The 21,193-nt window shown below is 40.4% G+C and overlaps 1 protein-coding gene across 1 annotated transcript; it reads left to right on the top strand.

Annotated features, from left to right (window-relative positions):
• The first annotated feature begins 851 nt into the window (after positions 1-851).
• On the top strand, positions 852-9,485 carry LOC124135149 (proprotein convertase subtilisin/kexin type 5-like). The gene is made up of 3 exons (XM_048396271.1): positions 852-954; positions 4,576-6,751; positions 7,681-9,485. Exon 2 carries the CDS (start codon positions 4,652-4,654, stop codon positions 6,218-6,220), a length of 1,569 nt encoding a protein of 522 aa, XP_048252228.1. The 5' UTR covers positions 852-954; positions 4,576-4,651; the 3' UTR covers positions 6,221-6,751; positions 7,681-9,485.
• Positions 9,486-21,193: the final 11,708 nt, after the last annotated feature.

The following is a 21,193-nucleotide window of genomic DNA, read 5'->3' as shown; positions in this document are numbered from 1 at the left end:
ATACAATGGGCTGTTGGCATGCTGGAAACTGACTGAAGTCCTTGCTTAACAGAACATGGAAATACATGGGTATTGTCCCATGCGTTTGTTTAGCAGGTTCATGTGCCATTCAGCCCAAGTCAGCGCGCGACAGCTGTCTATGGCCAAATTTTGTTCAATGGTATTTTCCCTCTGTATCGGAGTAAGTACTTCCTTATACGGAATGCATTACAATCCCTTGTTCTGCTCTCATCAAGGGTCCAATGACTAATTGCTTCATTGCATAAACACAAGGAACCCTTCCATTACCCAAAAGACCTATTGCCTACTATTTGTTTACTAAATAAAGCCACAAAACCCTTTCCATATCCAAAATAAATCTCTGTATAAAGCAGAGTCCATGGAACGATTCTGACTATATCATGGGCATGTGTTTATGAACCACTATCAAAAGGTAATGATAGGTGTTCGCGAAAAGGCTACCATCGAATCTATTCATCATGGTCCGCCCTCTTTGTGACGTCTTGCATGTACGTAAATTGAGCAGAAGGAGCCAAGGGGCCAAAGCCTTCAATTTTGATCTACTGTTGTCTACTTAATTAAAGCGATTACCTGGTTATTGTGTTCCATTAAGCACTAGTTGTCAGGGGCGGCTCTCTGCATTCCGGACAAACACGGGATCGATGTTGTGTGCTGCAGGACGTCGGGCCTCGTATCGCAGTCTGTGTTATCGTAGGGCTATGACTGCATGCCTTTGTAATAAAGGCGCAATTCACATACCTGGTCATTGTGTGGCAATACCAATAGCCTGCCTGGTCCACGTCACGTGGTATGAGCCAGCTCGCCCAAACGTGCCCCATCCCACCCTGCATCCGGACTCAACCTCCTTACAGCAAGGACGAGTCTACTTTCTTTTGTTTTGTAATACACATTTGAATCATGTTTCCATGATTTCAGATGCTAATGCTACATAAGGTAGGTGTTGCATGGACTAATACTCGTCTACTACACATTATAGTGAGTGGGTGAATTTAAATTCAACGTCTCATCGGCATTATTTCAGTCATAACCAGCGTAGGTTACTGGTGGCCTCTAGCTCGTGATTTAAATATGTATGCATGATATTGTCATGCTAAAATAAGTTTCATGGATTGTTTTTACATATAACTTTTCATAAATGACTTAATCGTAAACATATTAACTTGGTCTCGTCGCTATATGGCTGAAATAATGCCGATGCAACGTTCAATTTTACCATTTACCACATTATAGCTTATCTGCTTAAGCCAGATAGTGAAGCCAATTACATGAATATACATCTTATGCTTGTCGAAGGTATGTGTGTGTGTGTTGGGGTGGAGGGGTTGGGGGGGGGGGGGGAGTATGATATTGTAAGAGATGCCCGCATAGGACATATTTGGGCAATATAAAAATAACTCTGTCGACACTCGGAATTGCAGATTACATGAACCTTAATTTCATTCGAGACAAACAATCCTTATTTCCTTGTTCCTCGTGAGTTATTCTCTAAATATATGTGCTAGATCTGCTCTTCCAAATTATGGGGCATATAAGGTGACATGTATGTGACATTTACAATGGTGGGTTAATCCGATTACACTGGGTTACGAGGAAAACGATTTTGTAAATCCGATTACAGTTGGTTATGAGGAAAACGATTTTGTAAAATTGCCTTATCTATAGTCATTGTCGTGTGAGTTTGCAAATTGTTATGCGTTTAATGTGCGGTGTTCGTTCTCCACACAGTGGGTCTTAATTCATGAGGTAACACTCATTGGTTATGGGCGAACACTTGACTTGCCCTTGCATGTATTTGTGACGGATGCAACCGGTGGGGTACGATACGCTAACCTTTTCGCGAACACCTGGTATTATCACTGATTGATTGGGATTCATAAACGCATACTGAGGATTGATAATGAAGGGAAAATGTAACTTTGCTTCATATAAAGCTCAATGAAAATAAATGTATTCTGAAATAATATAATGCATCAATACATACAGATGAAGACATCTGACCCGTGAAGATCCGGGGTAGAATAGGTCTTCAGCTACCCATGCTTACCGTAAAAGGCGACAATGCTTGTCGTAAGAGGCGACTGACGGGATCTGGTGGTCGGGCTCGCTGACTTGGTTGATGCATGTCATCGATCCCAATTGTGTGGATCGATGCTGATGATGCCAATCACTGGATTGTCTGGTCCAGACTTGACTATTTACAGACCGCCGTCATATAGCTGGAATATTGCTGAGTGCGGCGTAAAACAACAAACCAATAAACCAACCATCCTTCCGAGGAAAATGTTATGTGACAGCACGTGATTGAAGAGACGAAGTCCATTTTATGTTTGTCTGCCCGTTTAACGCATCATTAAGTTAAAAGTATATTCCTGTAAGATTCTATAACAACCCATGTATTAATACTTTTAGCAATCTCTTAAATAACCAAAATGACTGTATACTCAGAAATGTAGCTAAGTATGTGAAGGAAGCTCTATTATTACGTACAAAGACTTAATATTGTACCCTTAGTATTGTTTTAAATGTCAATTGCCTCAATTGTGTTTTACTATATATAACTGAAATGAACATGGGCCTGTCGTAACTGCTTTCGGGCGTCAAGTGCGACCCTACTACAGTTACTAAATGTATTGCCATTTCCTGGTCCTCATGGTCAGTTAAGCCATGACTGTGCAACTCGCCAGGTGAACATCGGCTCCGTTCCGTCAAGGAGTGCTTGGTCTTAGGACGTCTTCTCCAAGTTGTCCCCATCAGCATTCATACTCTCATAATAAAGAAACGCAACACCAGCTTTATACTCACATAGTTTTACTTACTCTCAGCCCATCTATCAATACAGGACAGGATCAGACCGGCCAGACTCGTGACTAACTGGTGAAAACTTAGAACGATCGGGATTCGACTCGATCGATTGCAAACCGTGCTCTCTTCTCCTAATAATAAAGTATCACTTCGGGCCTGGCCTGTCTTTGTCACATGTCACAATACCCCATTTTGATTGGTTACAAGTTAGCTCTGACCATGAACTCTTGTGTGTCGTAATCGGAAAACTACAGAAGCCTACGGGCCAGATTGTTCATCACTCTATTGATTTTGTGACTTGCCCCGGATGCTCCAAATAAAATATATCTTGAAATTCTCTGCTTGTTTCATTAACTAACCAATCCAATGATACATATGAAATGTCAAGAATTCACTTGTGATAAATATGAAATGTCTTTTATCTATTGATTCTTATCGAACTAACAGTTCTCTGTCACAAACTATATCTAATGCAACTCCTCATTGCAGCTATAACGGTTTTATTTGTTACCATTTTCTAATGTTTTTGAGAAACATTTTTAACCTTTAAACAGGCCTATGGCCTCCCATACATTAGTAAACATAAACATAAACATAGATATATAGATATATAGATATAGATAGAGATATATTCAATGCGATGGGTTGCTGAAGACCAATTCCACCCCGGATCTCTTCACGGGTCGCCAGATGGTACTACGGGAGCGGGTGCCTGTTGGCCTCCAAATGGTTGTGTCATGATTTTTGTTTAATCAAAGTACACTAACTGAAAACCTAAGTTTCTGCGTTCTTGGAAAAGACGGAGATAGGTTGACCTCATAGTCAGGTTGGAATACTTTAATCCACACTTTGTATATTTGAACCCCGTTTCCATTTTTGTCTGTTTGTTTGTTGTTTAACGCCGCACTCAGCAATATTCCAGTTATATGACGGCGGTCTGTATATAATCGAGTCTGGACAAGACAATCCAGTGATTGACATCATGGGCATCGATCAACCCAATTGGGATACGATGACATGCATCATCAACCAAGTCAGCGACCCTGACCACCCGATCCCGTTCGTTGCCTTGTACGACAAGCATTGTTATGTCTTGGTGGGTCGCTATTCTTCTGTAACGATGTAAGACGATTCACGGCAACGCCTCGTCCCGTAAAACGCATCGCCTGCGTGGCCCACGTCACGTGGTATAATTCAGCTGACACACGCCAAGAACGCCAATAAAGTTTTTAGAAACAGGATATGTTTTACGGTCAATATTATGTGATAGTTTGTGGATTTGTGTTTGAAATATATATTTTTCCCGAAACAAATTGACACAAATAATTTCTGCACCAAAAACAAACTGTTCTCAGAACATGCTTGATGTCCCGGAATTTTTTTTGAAAAAAAACATTCAGCGTCACCTTTATGAGGAAAAGTTATGTTTTGAAACATTGACCGTAAAACATATCCTGTTACTAACAACTTTATTTCCTTGTGTAGAATTGAGGACATTGAGGAAATGAATGCTGATTTAGTTGTGTGAAATGAAAACGAAAGAGAAAGTACCCGTCCTTGGCGTGTGACAGCTGAATTATACAACCAACATAATCATGCATACATGATTTGCTATCTTAGTAAACTGAATGGGCCCGTTGGTGTATGGCTGATATATTAAAGATTAGACGTTTTAATGTCACTCATATACCAAAAGATACATCATGTATACATTCCTTGTCAAATTTAAAATCATTTATCCTCTTTTTTCAGAGAGCAACACCTGGATGTTTGAATCACAAGAAGACCAGTGTGTCTGAGTTGCTCCTCCATTAAAACAGATGTAAAGATGTTGTTCATGTTGGTATTGTGTGTGCTGTTGTCCGGCTGTGGGGTAGGTGCAGAACCTTGCACCCCCACAAATCTGTCGATTGGTACGAGGAGCAGGTGTATTAGTGTACAAAGTTGTCGAATGCAATCGTTTGTGGTGTATGGGAAAACATGCATTGTTCCCTGCCTCCCAACATGGCTACATATGTGGTCAGATTCTAAGGTCATGTGTCTTAGTGCACAGGATTGTCGAGAAAGCTCGCGTGTGGTGTATGGGAAAACATGCGTGCATTCCTGTCCCCCCGGGACGCTTTACCAACAGGACACTTCCACATGCTACAACACGTGTCCGGCACATACGATCATGGTAGGATCGCGTTGCTTGAATGGGACATACTGTGTGTCCCATAACAACCAGGTCCTGTTTAATGGCACCTGTGTGCCGTCCTGTCCTTCCTCCATGCCTTTCAAGACAAATGGGACTTGTTGTAAGGCATGCCCAGTTGATACTGTTATGAACGGGTCCGATTGTTTGTCACCGTCAGACTGTATAGAGAGGGGATATTTCATAGACAACACGACATGTGTTAAAGTTTGTCCTTCCAACAAGCAGTCTATCCTACAAGGTGTCTGCCTTTCCTCATGTCCACCTGACAAATCTGTCACGGTAAATGGAAACCAGTGTCTATCAAAACAGGAGTGTACTCGCAGGCTGGGTCAATTCATATACAACAATACTTGTGTTCCTGTCTGTCCAGCTGCAGCTATGTTCAGTGACCAGGGATCATGCACAACACTGTGCCCAACTGAGAAATGTGTTCTTGGGACTGAATGCATTTCTGACTTTGCTCGCCGATATATGGTCAGTTTCCGAAATGAATGTATTGCCACCTGCCCTCCTGAAGCTCCTTATGCAGTAGATAGCATCTGTTACTCGACATGTCCTCCTAACACTGTGTTGAATGATGAAGCATGCATAGGTTTGCAACAATGCACAGAACGATATTACCTATATAAAGTCATCTTCAACAATACCTGTGTTGATGCCTGTCCACAATCTGCACCTTTAAACCATCACGCAACGTGTGTAACAATTTGTCCAGATGAAACTGTAATCGCTGACATGCAGTGTGTTGATCCTTCTGCTTGTATAATGACCCATGGGTTTATAGCCAACAGAACATGTGTGTCCGAGTGTAATGGCACAGAACCCTACGTAGCCAATGGCCTCTGCCAGCCTGCCTGCCCAGAAGACTTTGTTGTTACAGCCCCAGGGAAATTCCAGTGCATTGGCGAATCCGAATGTATCGAGATGAAGAAAATGGTGTCTGACGGAACGTGTGCAACAGAATGTCCAAAAGAATCCCCATACATCAGGTCAAGCCACTGCTACCAAACGTGCCCACAGGAAACTGTTGGTTTGCCTGATATGAACTGTGTAAGTTATCAAGAGTGCAAGGAGCAAGGGATGTTTGTTCATGAATCCAAATGTCTTCATGATTGTCCATCAACGTTTAAGTATAAATTACACAACACATGCATCTTGGAGTGTCCTTCAAACACAAGCGTATTCCCAGACAACAAATGAGTTTCTATATCCGACTGCTCAACGATAACAGACGCAGTCAAATACAATGGATCATGTTTGCCACATTGTCCTCCTCATGTCCCATATAACCATTCCGGAAACTGTCTGACGCAATGTCCGTCAGGGTTTTTCGCAAAAAGTTTTCACTGCCTAGAAAATAACAAGTGCTCAAATATCTTATACAACGGATCATGCTTATCATCTTGCCCCCAAGAGGCACCAAACAGAAAGGACAGCAACTGTTACGCCATTTGTCCACCGGACACCTACATTTATCAGGAAAAATGCATTGATCAATATGATTGTCAGGAGAAGAAGTTCTACATCGCCGGCGGTAGTTGCGTGTCAACATGCCCACCTGGTAGTGCAGGTTTCACAGATTACATCTGTCACCCCTTGATATATGTGTATAGCGCAATTCAAGTTACGCCATTTCTGATGTTGACGGTGCTGATGTGTCTGTTCTTCATGGTTTATAATCCTAAGAAATCAAGGGAAATGAATGCACCACAAAAAGTTCAAAGAGAACAGGTAAGTATAAATGTTAGCTCCACTTCCATCGATAAACCTGTATATTGAATGTAATAAAAGTGTAGTGTTTACGTAAGATATAAGGATAAGGAGTAACAGATGAACTCATGTCAGCCTTAAAATATACGTGCATTATGTGTCATTGCTCTTTGCTCATGATATTAACCACCGGGTTGGCCTGACCACGAACTGATTGAGAATAATAGCATAATATGATGTATGTATATAGATACAGATGTCGATAAATATGGATATATAGAGAGAATCTCACCCGAGTGTCTTTTGATATCAAATATATCAACACGAGTTGATAAAAGTGGAAAAATTCCGAGGCTTGCCGAGGATTTTTGCCACTTTTATCTACGAGTGTATCAAAAGACACAATTTGTAGACAGTAATTAGCAGTGACTTCAGTGTAAAAAGTACTGCTAACAGCTTCAGTAGCAGAGCCATTAGTAATGTCATTTGATTGTGATGTCATGGAAACCAGTGACGTCACAATTGTCTGCAAAGCATTGTGATGTAATTTCATTGCAGCGATATCTACAGTGTAGATATCGCTTGATCTAATCCAAGCCATATCTCCTGTGGGATCCAGTTTTGAATGATAAAAATAAATATGCATCTGCATTTGCGTCAGTCTTGTTTTGTTTTGTTTTTGTTGTCTTTGTTGTTTGGTTTGTTTGTCTTTTTTTGTTTTTTGTTTCGTTTTTTTTTTGGGGGGGGTGGGGGTTGGGGGGGGGGGGGGGGGGGGGTGCGTGTGTGTGTGATATTTACATTGGTTAATACATTGTGAAATTCTGAAATTTACGTCCTCCCTATGATGTACATTAATGTTGTACATCTGATCTTTTGGTGTCGTATATTTTATGTTTCTGTGTCAGACCTTTTGTAGTTGTGTAAACGTGTTGCACAATTTATCATTGTAGCTCACAGAGTGTGATATGCTGGAGTTAGTGACGTTTGACAATCTCCCTGGACAACAGCAAGACCGCGCTGAACTTCCGGATGAAGAAAACATGGAAGTCAATTAGGATAGATGAAGAGCTGCTGTCATTGCAAGAACAGCGAAATTTTTCTCAGAAAGCAACTGCTTTGAGTCACAATGGAGGGATCCTTTGAGTTGCGAACTATTTCAATAAGGTGATTATCAATCCACGAAGAGACCACGACGATGTGCCGTTGTTACAAGTAACATCAGAAGACGAGCCTTTGATCCAGCACACTGATGATGCATTCGTGTTTGGTGATGGAACGAACTGAATTGATCAGAATGATGAAAGTGAAAATGATAGGTTGGTGGCTATCTCCATTGGCTTTTCAGCCAATGATTATCAGTTAACATTAATCTGCTCTGAATAGGTGTATTTTCTGTATTTTGGTTGCTGTCCTGAATTTGTAATTGGGTGCTGTTATCTTACTTTCTTACTTAGTATTAACTTTCTGTAACAACGCTTGTTTCTTTATGTCCTTGCTTGTTTCTTTGTTCTATATGGTTATTGTCTTCTATTGGCTTTTTATTGTCATATTTCTTTTAAATGCACATAAGTTGCTTTCTTGGACATGAGTTGACCCATGTATTTATAGTTGTATATATCTAAAGTCATGGCTAAAGCTTTTGCTTCAATTAACATGCAGCTTTGAACGTACACGATGTAAGATCAACAGTTCGGCGTTAAAAAACAAACAAACAAACAGCATCTCAAATTGTGGTACCAGTTACAAATTATTACAAAAGGATACTCATCTTCTACATGGGCCTGATTACCTTTGATGTTTCAGCTCTTTTCTGTATCTCCCAGTCTTAATTATTCTTAAAAAATCTTCTATTGCAGATTAATTTCACATTCTATTGTAATCCCGTCTGTTATAACCAAATGACTCCCCGGGCTCAAATATGACTCCACTTGCAATTTCAAATGTCTATGTTTCATTGTATTTTCGGGTATGTTTGTGTATCAATTAATAGATTTATTGGAGGCACGTGTGGTTGGTGACGTGGGGTGTGCATGTTGCCAACGCCTCATGTTGTTGCGCCGATTTCTCAGACATTATGTAACCCGAAACGCCCTGGCCATGTGGATCCGTGTGACTACATAATTATTTGTTCATTCTTTACAAACTTACGAAAAAAGCGAATATTTTAACACCAGAACTGTCTCACTTGGGACTGATGAAATCTATGTGCTGGCAATTCAAAGAAACGTGCTTATGTCTGAAATGAACTGTTGAGTAAGAATTTGTATACAAAACTTGAACCAGTTATGTTTTTTGTATGTATTTTTAATGTTTATGAATTATTTTATATATATTTTATTCCTGCATGGAAATGATGTAATTATACATGGTACCTTTCTTAGCGCGTGTGTACATGTTGGGTCGATACTATGCGATAAAAGTGCATGTTCCCTTCAAACAATTACATGCAGACAAATATTTTGTAGAAAACAATTGTATAGACGCATCTTATTATTTTCATGCGTCGAAGCTTACCCCTGATATGATTTATATAATTAGAAAAATCTAAAGTGGAAACAAAGTTACTTTTATCCTAACTATTTGAGAGATATACACTTATTTTTATTGTATGGTTTGGGCCTAGCAGAGGGGCGTGATCTGAGCCTAGAGTGCTTTGATTGGTTGGTTGGTTGGTTTGTTGTTTTACGCCGCACTCAGCAATATCCTAGCTATATGACGGCGGTCTGTAAATAATCGAGTCTGGACCAGACAATCCAGTGATTAACATCATGCATTTGGGATCGATGACATGCTTCAACCAAGTCAGCGAGTCTGACCACCCGATCCCGCAAGTATGGGTTGCTGAAGACCTATAGAGTGCTTTGAACCTAAGCTGAAATCACTCCGGAGTGAATTTTTATGGGGTTGAGTGAGTCTATCTAGTGTATATCTATTTTATATAAATCTTGTGTGTGTGTGTGTGTGTATGTGTACATCGATCTATCACAATTAACAATGTTTTTATGGAGTGGGTCACATAAGTGAGCCATTTTTTTCCCATCCTTTTTTGTACTTTTTACACAATAAAATATGTTTAAACGTCTGTTTCAGGAATTCGTTTTTACCCATTTTACCCAAGTTGTGTCTAAATGGCGATCATAATAAAATAACACCGCTTATGAAGAGTGCGACTGAGGACATAACTAGTGGGGAGTGGGGTCACAAACGGGTATATTCTTTCTTGTTACATTACAACAGCTCTCGTCTATGTCAACCGATATCCATCTGAGACATCATAAGTTTGATTGATAACTCGAAAATGATATAGATATCTCAATATTTTATTTACATCTCTGACGATGTTGATACTTCAACACCCGCTATCACATATTAGCGTAGCACGTACATAAATACACTGCACATTGGTGTATAGCTGCAGGGGTTCTGCCATGTCCACCGCTTAGACGGTCTATTTGCAGAGGTTCCCTGCATGCTCTCTCCGTCTTTCGAACCTCTCCTTTATGTAACAATATGTTATAAGTTGTAGCATTATCACGAGGGGTATATGGGGTTTTATGTGTCAAGCTTTAGATTTTATGACACGAGTCGGAGGCCGCATTAAACCACTTATATCCAGAGCGATACAACGACAACGAATTGATCTTGCCAACATGTTTCAATCTGCCGTTGTAAAAAAATTAAAACAAATTGAAAATTGAAAGAAAATATCTGTTGAGCTGAGTCATTGACTCGTAAGAAACGTGCAGCGTTTTGCTTCGTTGCGGGGTATGAGTGTTTTATTCTCTCGCTCAGAAATCCACGTGCAGCCTGTTTTCTTAGTGGCGGGGTATTAATGATTTATTCTCCCGCGCAGAAATGCACATGCAGCCTGTTGTCTTCGTGGCTGGGTATAAGGGATGTATTCTCCCGCTCAGAAATGTGTTTCCCTCCCAATTTTGTATCAAGATGACGTGAACTAGTCAGATCTGAACATTCTGAAATGGTGGTAAGAAAAGCGCGGTTGATCCATTCCAAAGCTTTCATGGGCCACACAAAATAGTTCATGTCACTAGTAACTGGAAGAGATACATTAACAGACACAACAACCACATGTGCATAACGTGAGGTGACGTGAAATAGGGTTTAGCGTCGCGTACATTCACGTATCATTCTTCTTGTGAGGGAGTGTGTGTGGTTTTACGCCGCTTTTAGCAATATTCCAGCAATATTCCAGCCGGGGATGGAACTCATCTTTCTTGGTATGCCGCGGCAGGGAATCGAACTCACGACCTTCTACCAGGCTCTACCAGCAGACCACGGAGGCGTTCGAAATGTATCACAGATGTTTTTAATGAACATAGTCATTATTTTCAGAGCCTTTTCTGGACAGATCTGATATGATGTCTTTTTGATGATAATATTAAATTGATACTTAAGTTCACTTAATTATCGTACGAGGAGACCCAGTACATCTGACTAGGTGACCTGGTTGATTGTGTTTCATCGTAACCTGATGGCAAGGATCATTGCTCATAATATCAATCACTGGTTTGTCTGGTCCTTACTCAATTATTTATAATTATTTTGTCATACAGATGGAAAATTGCTCAGTGTTAAATTACGAACAAACAAAAAAACATGGACGTAATTACAAGTATTTGAAACTGTTTATTGCTTCCAAATGAAACAACAGATTTGGGGTCGGACCGATCATTTAGATTGCACAGCGTGTCAAACACGTGTGTGGGGGAGGGGTGGGGTGAGGAGTCGATTTGGCCTTTCGTCTTTCACTTAATCCTCACATATACGCTATTACCGTTTTCGAACAGGCAGATTTGGGGTCGGACCGATCATTTAGATTGCACAGCGTGTCAAACACGTGTGTGGGGGAGGGGTGGGGTGAGAAGGTGATTTGGCCTTTCGTCTTTCACTTAATCCTCACATATACGCTATTACCGTTTTCGAACAGGCAGATTTGGGGTCGGACCGATTATTTAGATTGCACAGCGTGTCAAACACGTGTGTGGGGTTTGGGGAGGGGTGGGGTGAGGAGGCGATTTGGCCTTTCGTCTTTCACTTAATCCTCACATATACGCTATTACCGTTTTCAAATTTCATTTTGGTCAAGCATTTGCGAGTACGTAGGTCCTAATGTATTAAAATCTACAAAGTTGCTATGTAGAGTTTACTTTCCCGTTAGGAAATATATACTTAAAGCAGAGTTCCTTGTACGATTCCAAACTATTCATGAGCACTCGTTTATAAATCACTATACAATCCGTCACAAGCACATGCACAGGCAAGTAAAATGTTTATCTGAACCACGGACTTGTATATATAGGTCCGTGTCTGAACAAACACATTTCAAGTTGGAATACGGCAGACATCATTTTATCCTATGACGTCCTTCAAATCTGCGGAGGCATGGGTGGCCCAGTCGTCTAAGGCGCCGCGATTCGCTGTGCAGAGTTGCGTTTAATGGGCACGCCAGAAACCTATGATTGTGGGTTCGAATCGCGGTTCGCCCCGATTATGGTTCTAGGTTTGTCAGCACCATACTCGTGCTCGTGGGTTTCACCGAAGTGGTAAACGTCTGAGACCTGCATCACATCGGGCTTTCCTCCCACATTAGGCTGACACGTCGTGATATAACTGGAATACTGTTAAAAGCGGCGTTAAACCCAACTTACTCACTCACTCTAAATCTGCGTAGAAAGAGCATACTACTACTACATTATTACCCCAGGCAACGGATCAGAGAGCATTCGATTTTCATTCTCAGTTCCCTGGGGAGTATACAAGCCAAGCTGCCTGTGATTGAAAACGCAGTGATTCAAACTAGTGTGAACGAGTTAAACTAAGTTGTCGCAAGCGTTATGCATTGTTATTATATTTTAATTATTGCTTATAGAATGTGATATATTAAATAACGCAAGAAATATCAAGACCTATCTTCCTAAATTTCAACAAGTTCGCCAAACATTTTCAATGACGCAATACTGCTTCACGAAACATCATGAAGCAAATTGATGAATTTGAACCCAAATTGGACTCCTCAGAGTCGGAATTTTTTGTGTTTTTGTTTGTTTGTTTGATTGTTGTTTAACGCCGCATGAGGCAATATTCCAGCGATCCGTAAATAATCGAGTCTGGATTACTTTCCAGTGATTGACACTATGATCATCGATCCACGCAATTGGGATACGGTAACATGCATCAACCAAGGCAGCGAGTCTGGATACCCGATCCGGTTAGTCGCCTATTCTGGCAAGCATAGGTTGCTGAAGACCTATAGTAACCCGAATCTTCACGGGGTCGGAGAGTGTGACATAACTATGCTTATCATACCTCTTTGTTCACGTCTTGGCACGTTTCATCTCCATCTAGAGTAACAAAGCATCTTGTCACAGATGTACTTCTGTATACATGCAAGAAGAAAAAGGGAAAATAAATACTGAGAAAACAATGTCTGCATTACATGCAAAACAAACGGTACCAGCCTTTCCTGAATGTCAAAGAAAACTCCCCCCCCAAAAAAAAAAAGAAACGTGTAAAAGTTAAAACACGGATTTCACAAACACATATGACAGCTCATCTCACAAATATATATCTACATTCATCTTCGATCTCCATTGAGGTTGCTTGCCTCTAACTAATATAAATCAGAGTGGCGATTGGAGTCGCCTAGTGGATAAAGCGTTTGTTTGTCAGCTCATTTCTGGTGTCCCCCACCGTGATATTGAAGGAATATTGCTAGGTTGGTTGGTTGGTTGTTTAACGCCGCACACAGCAATATTCCAGCTCTATGACGGCGGTCTGTAAATAATCGAGTCTGGACCATACAATCCAGTGATTAATATCATGAGCATCTTAACATACAAGAGAGGTCGCCCAAATCCTAACCAATCAGAGTATGTGGATGAGTAATTGACATGGAATGATCTGGATCCTCAATTTTCTTCAAGACCACTGTGTTTGCAAATATGAATTATCCATGCCAGTATGCCAATACTTTCTAAATCGAACTGTTCAGTTCATTTCATGAATGACATTTTATGTGGCACACTCATAAGATACAACATGTGTTGATTTAGATATTTATACTCTAACCGCACATAAAAGATAGCTACGCGATAAATCGCAAAGGACAACGAAGAACGAAGCGTGGTTTATTTCACGATAAAACATTGTTCTATCATGACGTCATTTCTGGAGATTCTGACACGTGCTCGCAACTTGATGACGTCGTATATATGACGGCGTTATTTTTAGTGGGGACTGTCCAGTCCCCCGTAGATGTAGCTAGGCAACGCAGATAAACGCGGTGGCCGAACGATGACCTCCAAAATCGAATTAGCTATGACAATCGGTATTGGGGGGAGAAATACAGGTAATCGAAGTGAGGATTGTGAGTATATGCGGGACATACTTAGGTTGTCATAAAATGGACTTGTCCGACATTGCCGTGGTCGGATTCTTTTAAGGAAGACGTCGTTATTTAAAAACGGGTAAATATGTTGTACAATGTATCGTCATCCTTAAAGAACTGTCAATAATGTGGATATATCATATAAGATATAAACGACTCGTGGGCGTTGTTTATCTTACAATAAAACACTGAAGACAGATAAACCATGAGGGGCGCAGCCCCGAGTGGTTTATTCTCCCTGCAGTGTTTTATTGTACCATAAACAACGGGCACGGGTCGTTTATTTCGTAATTGCATTACTCCACATACACTTACATATTCTAACCTCATCTCACCTGGTATCATTACTATTTGATGAAACAAGCTCACGATATAGTCGTGAGCCGTACAATCGACTCTGCTTTTGGCAGAGAATTCTTATAAATATGGAAAGGGTTTTGTCGCTTTTATTTTTTAGAAAATGCTTGGATTTCGTATACAGTAGAATTTGAGCAATGTCTCAAAATGACCCCCTTGTGACATTGGCCTATATAAACACGATGGGAAATGCTTTTCCTCTTGTCCACCGGGAATGTTAAGAAAGGAATTTGACTGTGTAATAAATTGTAATGGCGGTGTCACCTACAATGGTTCGTGTTTACCATCATGCCCTCAGAACGATCCATATAAACATAATCGCCAGTACCTCTCTAAATGCCCAACAGATTTGATCAGAAAAGGGTCTGAATGTGTCAACGAATTCTTGTGTTTGACCGGTGTTGTGTACAAGGGACAATGCCTGTCAGTCTGTCCTGATGAGGCACCATACTGTTTCTCCAGGCAAATTGGCTGTCAAAGAGTAAGGTCTTCAGGTCGGTGAAGCTGATGTCAGCCTCTGAAGTAACACTCAAAGAGAAACTAGGGGAAGACATTCTTCTTGTATTGGAGGACTAGGAAGAAAATGCAATGCAACTGGTAGACGCTGGATATAATGGTCAGTCTCTTACTTACTTACTTACTTACTTTGGAGATTTAACGTGCGCTTTCCGACTGATGCGTATTTCGCACACGGGCCCGGCCAGGCCATTTAATGTGTTTCCGAAAGGGGCGAAGGTGGTCTGTGCAACCCAAGAGGGGGGTTTTAGAGGTTGCTTATATAGAATTTGGGAATTTTGAGATTTGGAATAGATGCCGATGGGATTGGGGAGGAGAACTAAGGGAGCTGGGTATGGTGGATGTTTGTTTGTTTATGTGATTTTGATTTGGTGAGTTATTGTGTTTTTAGATGCGTTTTATTAGTTCCGTTTTGATTAAGAATACGCCTAAGGCCTTGAAGTTTTCTAGTTTATTTTGTGGGTTTAGTATTGCTTCTAGAGTTAGAGCCTTGTTTAGATTGAGGGTGGTTTGTAATGCGGTTCGATGTGTTAGGTAGTGTGTGCAGTGGATGAGTGCGTGTTCTGGGGTTTCTGGTTGTTTGCAGTGTGGGCAGTTACCTGTAGTGTGTTTTTTAAATTTTTTTAGGTGGTTATTTAGGTTGGTGTGTCCTGTTTGGAGTTTAGTGATTACTCTGTCGATTTTTTTGGATGGATGGAGAATTTTTGGTTTGGTTAGTGGTTTGCTGAGCACTTTTTTGATTTGGCTATTTGAGTTTAGATATAGGTTATGCCATTTTTTGGTGATTTTTTGCTTGTTTACACTTTTAATTTCTGATTTTGAGATGGGTAAGTTTAAGCTTATTTCTGGGATTTTGAGGGATAGTTTAGCTGCTTTATCGGCGTTTTCATTACCGTATATTCCTACGTGGGCGGGTATCCACAAGAAGGTTATTTGTTTGCCTGCCTTAGTTAGGTCGTTGGAGCTTTTAAGTATTTGATTTATTAATTTAGGTCGGTTTTTGGTATTTTTGTTTTGGAGGGCTTGCAGTCCACTTAGGGAGTCGGTAAGTATTAGGATTTTTTTGTGTTTTTTGGATTCTTGATTATGGAGGGCTGAGGCCATGCCCATTAGTTCTGCCGTGAATATTGATTGGTTGTTAGGGAGTCGGAAGGATTGTGTGGTTTTAGTTGGTTGTGTGGTATGGACTCCGAAACCTGTGTGTTTGGAGGTCGGATCTGAGGATCCGTCCGTGTAAATGTGACACCAATTTGGCCAATTTTCGTGTATGTATGCTAGTGTGGTAGTTTTAGCTATGTTTGGGTCGGTTTGTTTATTTATTTGGCTAGCTAGTGTTGTGTCTATTTTGGGTATTTTAAGTTTAGGGGTGAAGATATTTGATTGTTTGCAGTTTTGTTTAAGATTTTTAATTTGGTGTTCATTTAGGTAGTTTGTTATTCTTTGGGATATTGGGGTAAGTAAGGGGTGTTTACGAGCTAGAGCTTGGTTTTTGGGGCTGATGTTTTGGTTTATTAAGTTTTGGATGAGAGGGTTTGATTGGGACGCGGCCCAGAAATTTAAGCTTAGCTGTTCCCTTCGTAGACTTAGTGGCATTTCTCCTGTTAAGGCCTGAAGTGAGGTGTAGGAGGTGCCATGTTGGGTGCGTGTAATTAGTTTGAGAGCCTGATATTGTATTGAGTCAAGTTTTTTAGATAGAGAGTTGTTTAGGGTGTTGTATATGGCGCAGCCGTAGTCTAGTTTTGATCTAATTAGTGATATGTAGAGAGAGAGGAGGGTATCTTTGGAGGCTCCCCAGTTAGAGCCAGTTAGGCATCTTAGGGTGTTTAGGTCTTTACTGCATTTAGTTGTTAGGTTTTGGATGTGAGCATCCCAGGTGAGATGTTCATCGAAAATAAGTCCTAAGAATTTGGTTTGTTTTTGAAATTTGATTGTTTGATTGTTTAGCTGGAGGATTGGGGAGGCGGGTTTCATGTTTTTATGTTTGAATACTATTCCTGTTGTTTTTTCTGAGTTAAGGGAGAAGCCCCATTTGTCAGCCCACTGTTGTATTTTATTAAGAGATTTTTGGAGTAAATTTTGGACCATGTTCATACTTTTAGTGCGGATCCAGATGGCTCCATCATCCGCGAATTTTGATGTGTTTACTTTAGGAGATAGGCCCTCGAATAGATCGTTTATCATTATATTGAAGAGGGTGGGGCTGAGGATACTGCCCTGTGGAGTACCATTTTCTAGGGGACATTGGTCCGATAGAGTTTGGTCTATACCGACGGTTATTTTACGATTGTTTAGGAAGTCCTGGATGTAGTTTATTATCTGACCTTTGAGTCCTATTTTTTTAAGTTTTTGTATTAGCCCATCGTGCCATACCATGTCGAAAGCTTTAGAGAAGTCTAAGAAGATGCCTGTGGTATATTGTTTATTTAGCTGTCCTGTCTTAATATCTTGTTCTAGTCGGGTGAGGTTATCTAGGGTTGAGCGGCCAGGAGTGAAACCGCTTTGATCTGGGTTTATGATGTTATTTTGGGTTAAGTAATGTTGTAATCTATTTTTAGCCATTGATTCCATTACTTTACATAAGTTTGAAGTTAGGGATATTGGTCTATATGAGTTAGCTTGATTAGCTGGTTTATTAGGTTTAGGGATTGGTATGACTAGGGCCTGTTTCCAGGGAGTAGGAACCTGTCCGTTTAGGTAGATGAGATTGTATAGTTTGAGTAGTGCCTGGTCAGTCTCCCGAGGGCGCTTGCTTATAAGCTGTTTCCTAATGAAGCCAGAGATGTTCTCTTGATTGGATTAGTGTGAGCTCATTTCACAGTGAGGTGACTGGTTGAGTGACAGAGACCAAGTCAACGTTGATTCAATTACAGCTTAAAGCAACACGCGTTTGTAGGCGTGACTGTACACACTGATCTGGAGGTCAGATTTAATGACGACATTGAAATACAAAATAAGCTTTATTGTAATCCCTTTGATGTTAATTGAATGCAAGGCCCCTATACCAAGTAACTTGGAGCTGCATTGATGTAAGTGGCTTCACATACAATAACATAAACAAACTGTACCCCAAAGTACTCAATGGGAAGTGCACGACGTCCCGCTAGGTAGTGACCACTTCCCCATAAACATCACCATAGGAAATACAAACGTACTAATCCAAACAGAAAACCCAGAACCAAAATTCCATTACAATAAAGCTAACTGGGACCAATTCCAAGATATCTGCAACAAAGCTAACTTAAACGAAATAGAAAATAATGATCCTGAAACCTATTGTAAAAACCTAACAGACTATATAATAAACGCTGCCTAAACCTCCTCCCCCTTCAAAACATCTAAGACAGGCAAACCGACGGTACCATGGTGGAATGAGGAAATAGAACAGACTAGACGAAAACGTAAATCAGCCTTCAATAAAGCAAAACGCGACTACAAATATTTAAACATAGCCCACGAATTAAACCACCAGGTTCAAAAACTAGTCCAAATAGCCAAAAGTAGAGAATGGAAAAAAATCTGCGAAGGTATAAATAACCGTACAGATGCCAGAATGGTCTGGCGCAAAATCCACGCCATCAGAGGCTTAAAACGACATAAAAAAAACCCCTAACATTGACAACTCAACCAACCCCGCCCAAAAAGCAAATAATCTTGCCAACCACTTTTCGGCCGTTAGCAGTAACACCAACTTCAGTCAAAAATTCAAAGATAAACTTAAAACAGAAAACAAACCCACAAAAGAACCAAACAATAACAATCTAGAAATAAATCAACCCTACACAATGGAGGAGCTCCTCTACGTAATCCAAAACAGGAAAAAGGGCACAGCCCCAGGATTAGACCTAACTTCTTACCAAATAATTAAAAAACTCCCCCTAAAACTACTCCAGACACTACTCAAACTATACAATCTCATCTACCTAAACGGACAGGTTCCTACTCCATGGAAACAGGCCCTAGTCATACCAATCCCTAAACCTAATAAACCAGCTAATCAAGCTAACTCATATAGACCAATATCCCTAACTTCAAACTTATGTAAAGTAATGGAATCAATGGCTAAAAATAGATTACAACATTACTTAACCCAAAATAACATCATAAACCCAGATCAAAGCGGTTTCACTCCAGGCCGCTCAACCCTAGATAACCTCGCCCGACTAGAACAAGATATTAAGACAGGACAACTAAATAAACAATATACCACAGGCATCTTCTTAGACTTCTCTAAAGCTTTCGACATGGTATGGCACGATGGGCTAATACAAAAACTTAAAAAAATAGGACTCAAAGATCAGATAATAGACTACATCTAGGACTTCCTAAACAATCGTAAAATAACCGTCGGTATAGACCAAACTCTATCGGACCAATGTCCCCTTGAAAATGGCACTCCACAGGGCAGTATCCTCAGCCCCACCCCCTTCAATATAATGATAAACGATCTATTCGAGGGCCTATCCCCTAAAGTAAACACATCAAAATTCGCGGATGATGGAGCCATCTGGATCCGCACTAAAAGTATGAAAATGGTCCAAAATTTACTCCAAAAATCTCTTAATAAAATACAACAATGGGCTGACAAATGGGGCTTCTCCCTTAACTCAGAAAAAACAACAGGAATAGTATTCAAACATAAAAACATGAAACCCGCCTCCCCAATCCTCCAGCTAAACAATCAAACAATCAAATTTCAAATACAAACCAAATTCTTAGGACTTATTTTCGATGAACATCTCACCTGGGATGCTCACATCCAAAACCTAACAACTAAATGCAGTATAGACCTAAACACCCTAAGATGCCTAACTGGCTCTAACTGGGGAGCCTCCAAAGATACCCTCCTCTCTCTCTACATTTCACTAATTAGATCAAAACTGGACTACGGCTGCGCCATATACAACACCCTAAAAAACTCTCTATCTAAAAAACTTGACTCAATACAATATCAGGCTCTCAAACTAATTACACGCACCCAACATGGCACCTCCTACACCTCACTTCAGGCCTTAACAGGAGAAATGCCACTAAGTCTACGAAGGGAACAGCTAAGCTTAAATTTCTGGGCCGCGTCCCAATCAAACCCTCTCATCCAAAACTTAATAAACCAAACATCAGCCCCAAAAACCAAGCTCTAGCTCGTAAACACCCCTTACTTACCCCATTATCCCAAAGAATAACTAACTACCTAAATGAACACCAAATTAAAAATCTTAAACAAAACTGCAAACAATCAAATATCTTCACCCCTAAACTTAAAATACCCAAAATAGACACAACACTAGCTAGCCAAATAAACAAACAAACCGACCCAAACATAGCTAAAACTACCACACTAGCATACATACAAGAAAATTGGCCAAATTGGTGTCACATTTACACGGACGGATCCTCAGATCCGACCTCCCGACACACAGGTTTCGGAGTCCATACCACACAACCAACTAAAACCACACAATCCTTCCGACTCCCAAACAACCAATCAATATTCACGGCAGAACTAATGGGCATGGCCTCAGCCCTCCATAATCAAGAATCCAAAAACCACCAAAAAAAATCCTAATACTTACCGACTCCCTAAGTGGACTGCAAGCCCTCCAAAACAAAAATACCAAAAACCGACCTAAATTAATAAATCAAATACTTAAAAGATCCAACGACCTAACTAAGGCAGGCAAACAAATAACCTTCTTGTGGATACCCGCCCACGTAGGAATATACGGTAATGAAAACGCCGATAAAGCAGCTAAACTATCCCTCAAAATCCAAGAAATAAGCTTAAACTTACCCATCTCAAAATCAGAAATTAAAAGTGTAAACAAGCAAAAAATCACCAAAAAATGGCATAACCTATATCTAAACTCAAATAGTCAAATCAAAAAAAGTGCTCAGCAAACCACTAACCAAACCAAAAATTCTCCATCCATCAAAAAATATCGACAGAGTAATCACTAAACTCCAAACAGGATACACCAACCTAAATAACCACCTAAAAAAATTAAAAAAACACACTACAGGTAACTGCCCACACTGCAAACAACCAGAAACCCCAGAACACGCACTCATCCACTGCACACACTACCTAACACATCGAACCGCATTACAAACCACCCTCAATCTAAACAAGGCTCTCACTCTAGAAGCAATACTAAACCCACAAAATAAACTAGAAAACTTCAAGA

The sequence above is a fragment of the Haliotis rufescens genome, unplaced genomic scaffold, assembly GCF_023055435.1.
Source record: "Haliotis rufescens isolate VD_foot unplaced genomic scaffold, xgHalRufe1.0.p SCAF_15, whole genome shotgun sequence".
Taxonomy (NCBI): domain Eukaryota; kingdom Metazoa; phylum Mollusca; class Gastropoda; order Lepetellida; family Haliotidae; genus Haliotis; species Haliotis rufescens.
Note: the sequence above shows the minus strand (reverse complement) of the source record. Positions and strands in the feature narration are given on the sequence as shown.

Coding starts and splice junctions, on each gene's coding strand:
- LOC124135149 (XM_048396271.1), top strand. CDS start 4,652: ATGTTGTTCATGTTGGTATTGTGTGTGCTGTTGTCCGGCTGTGGGGTA.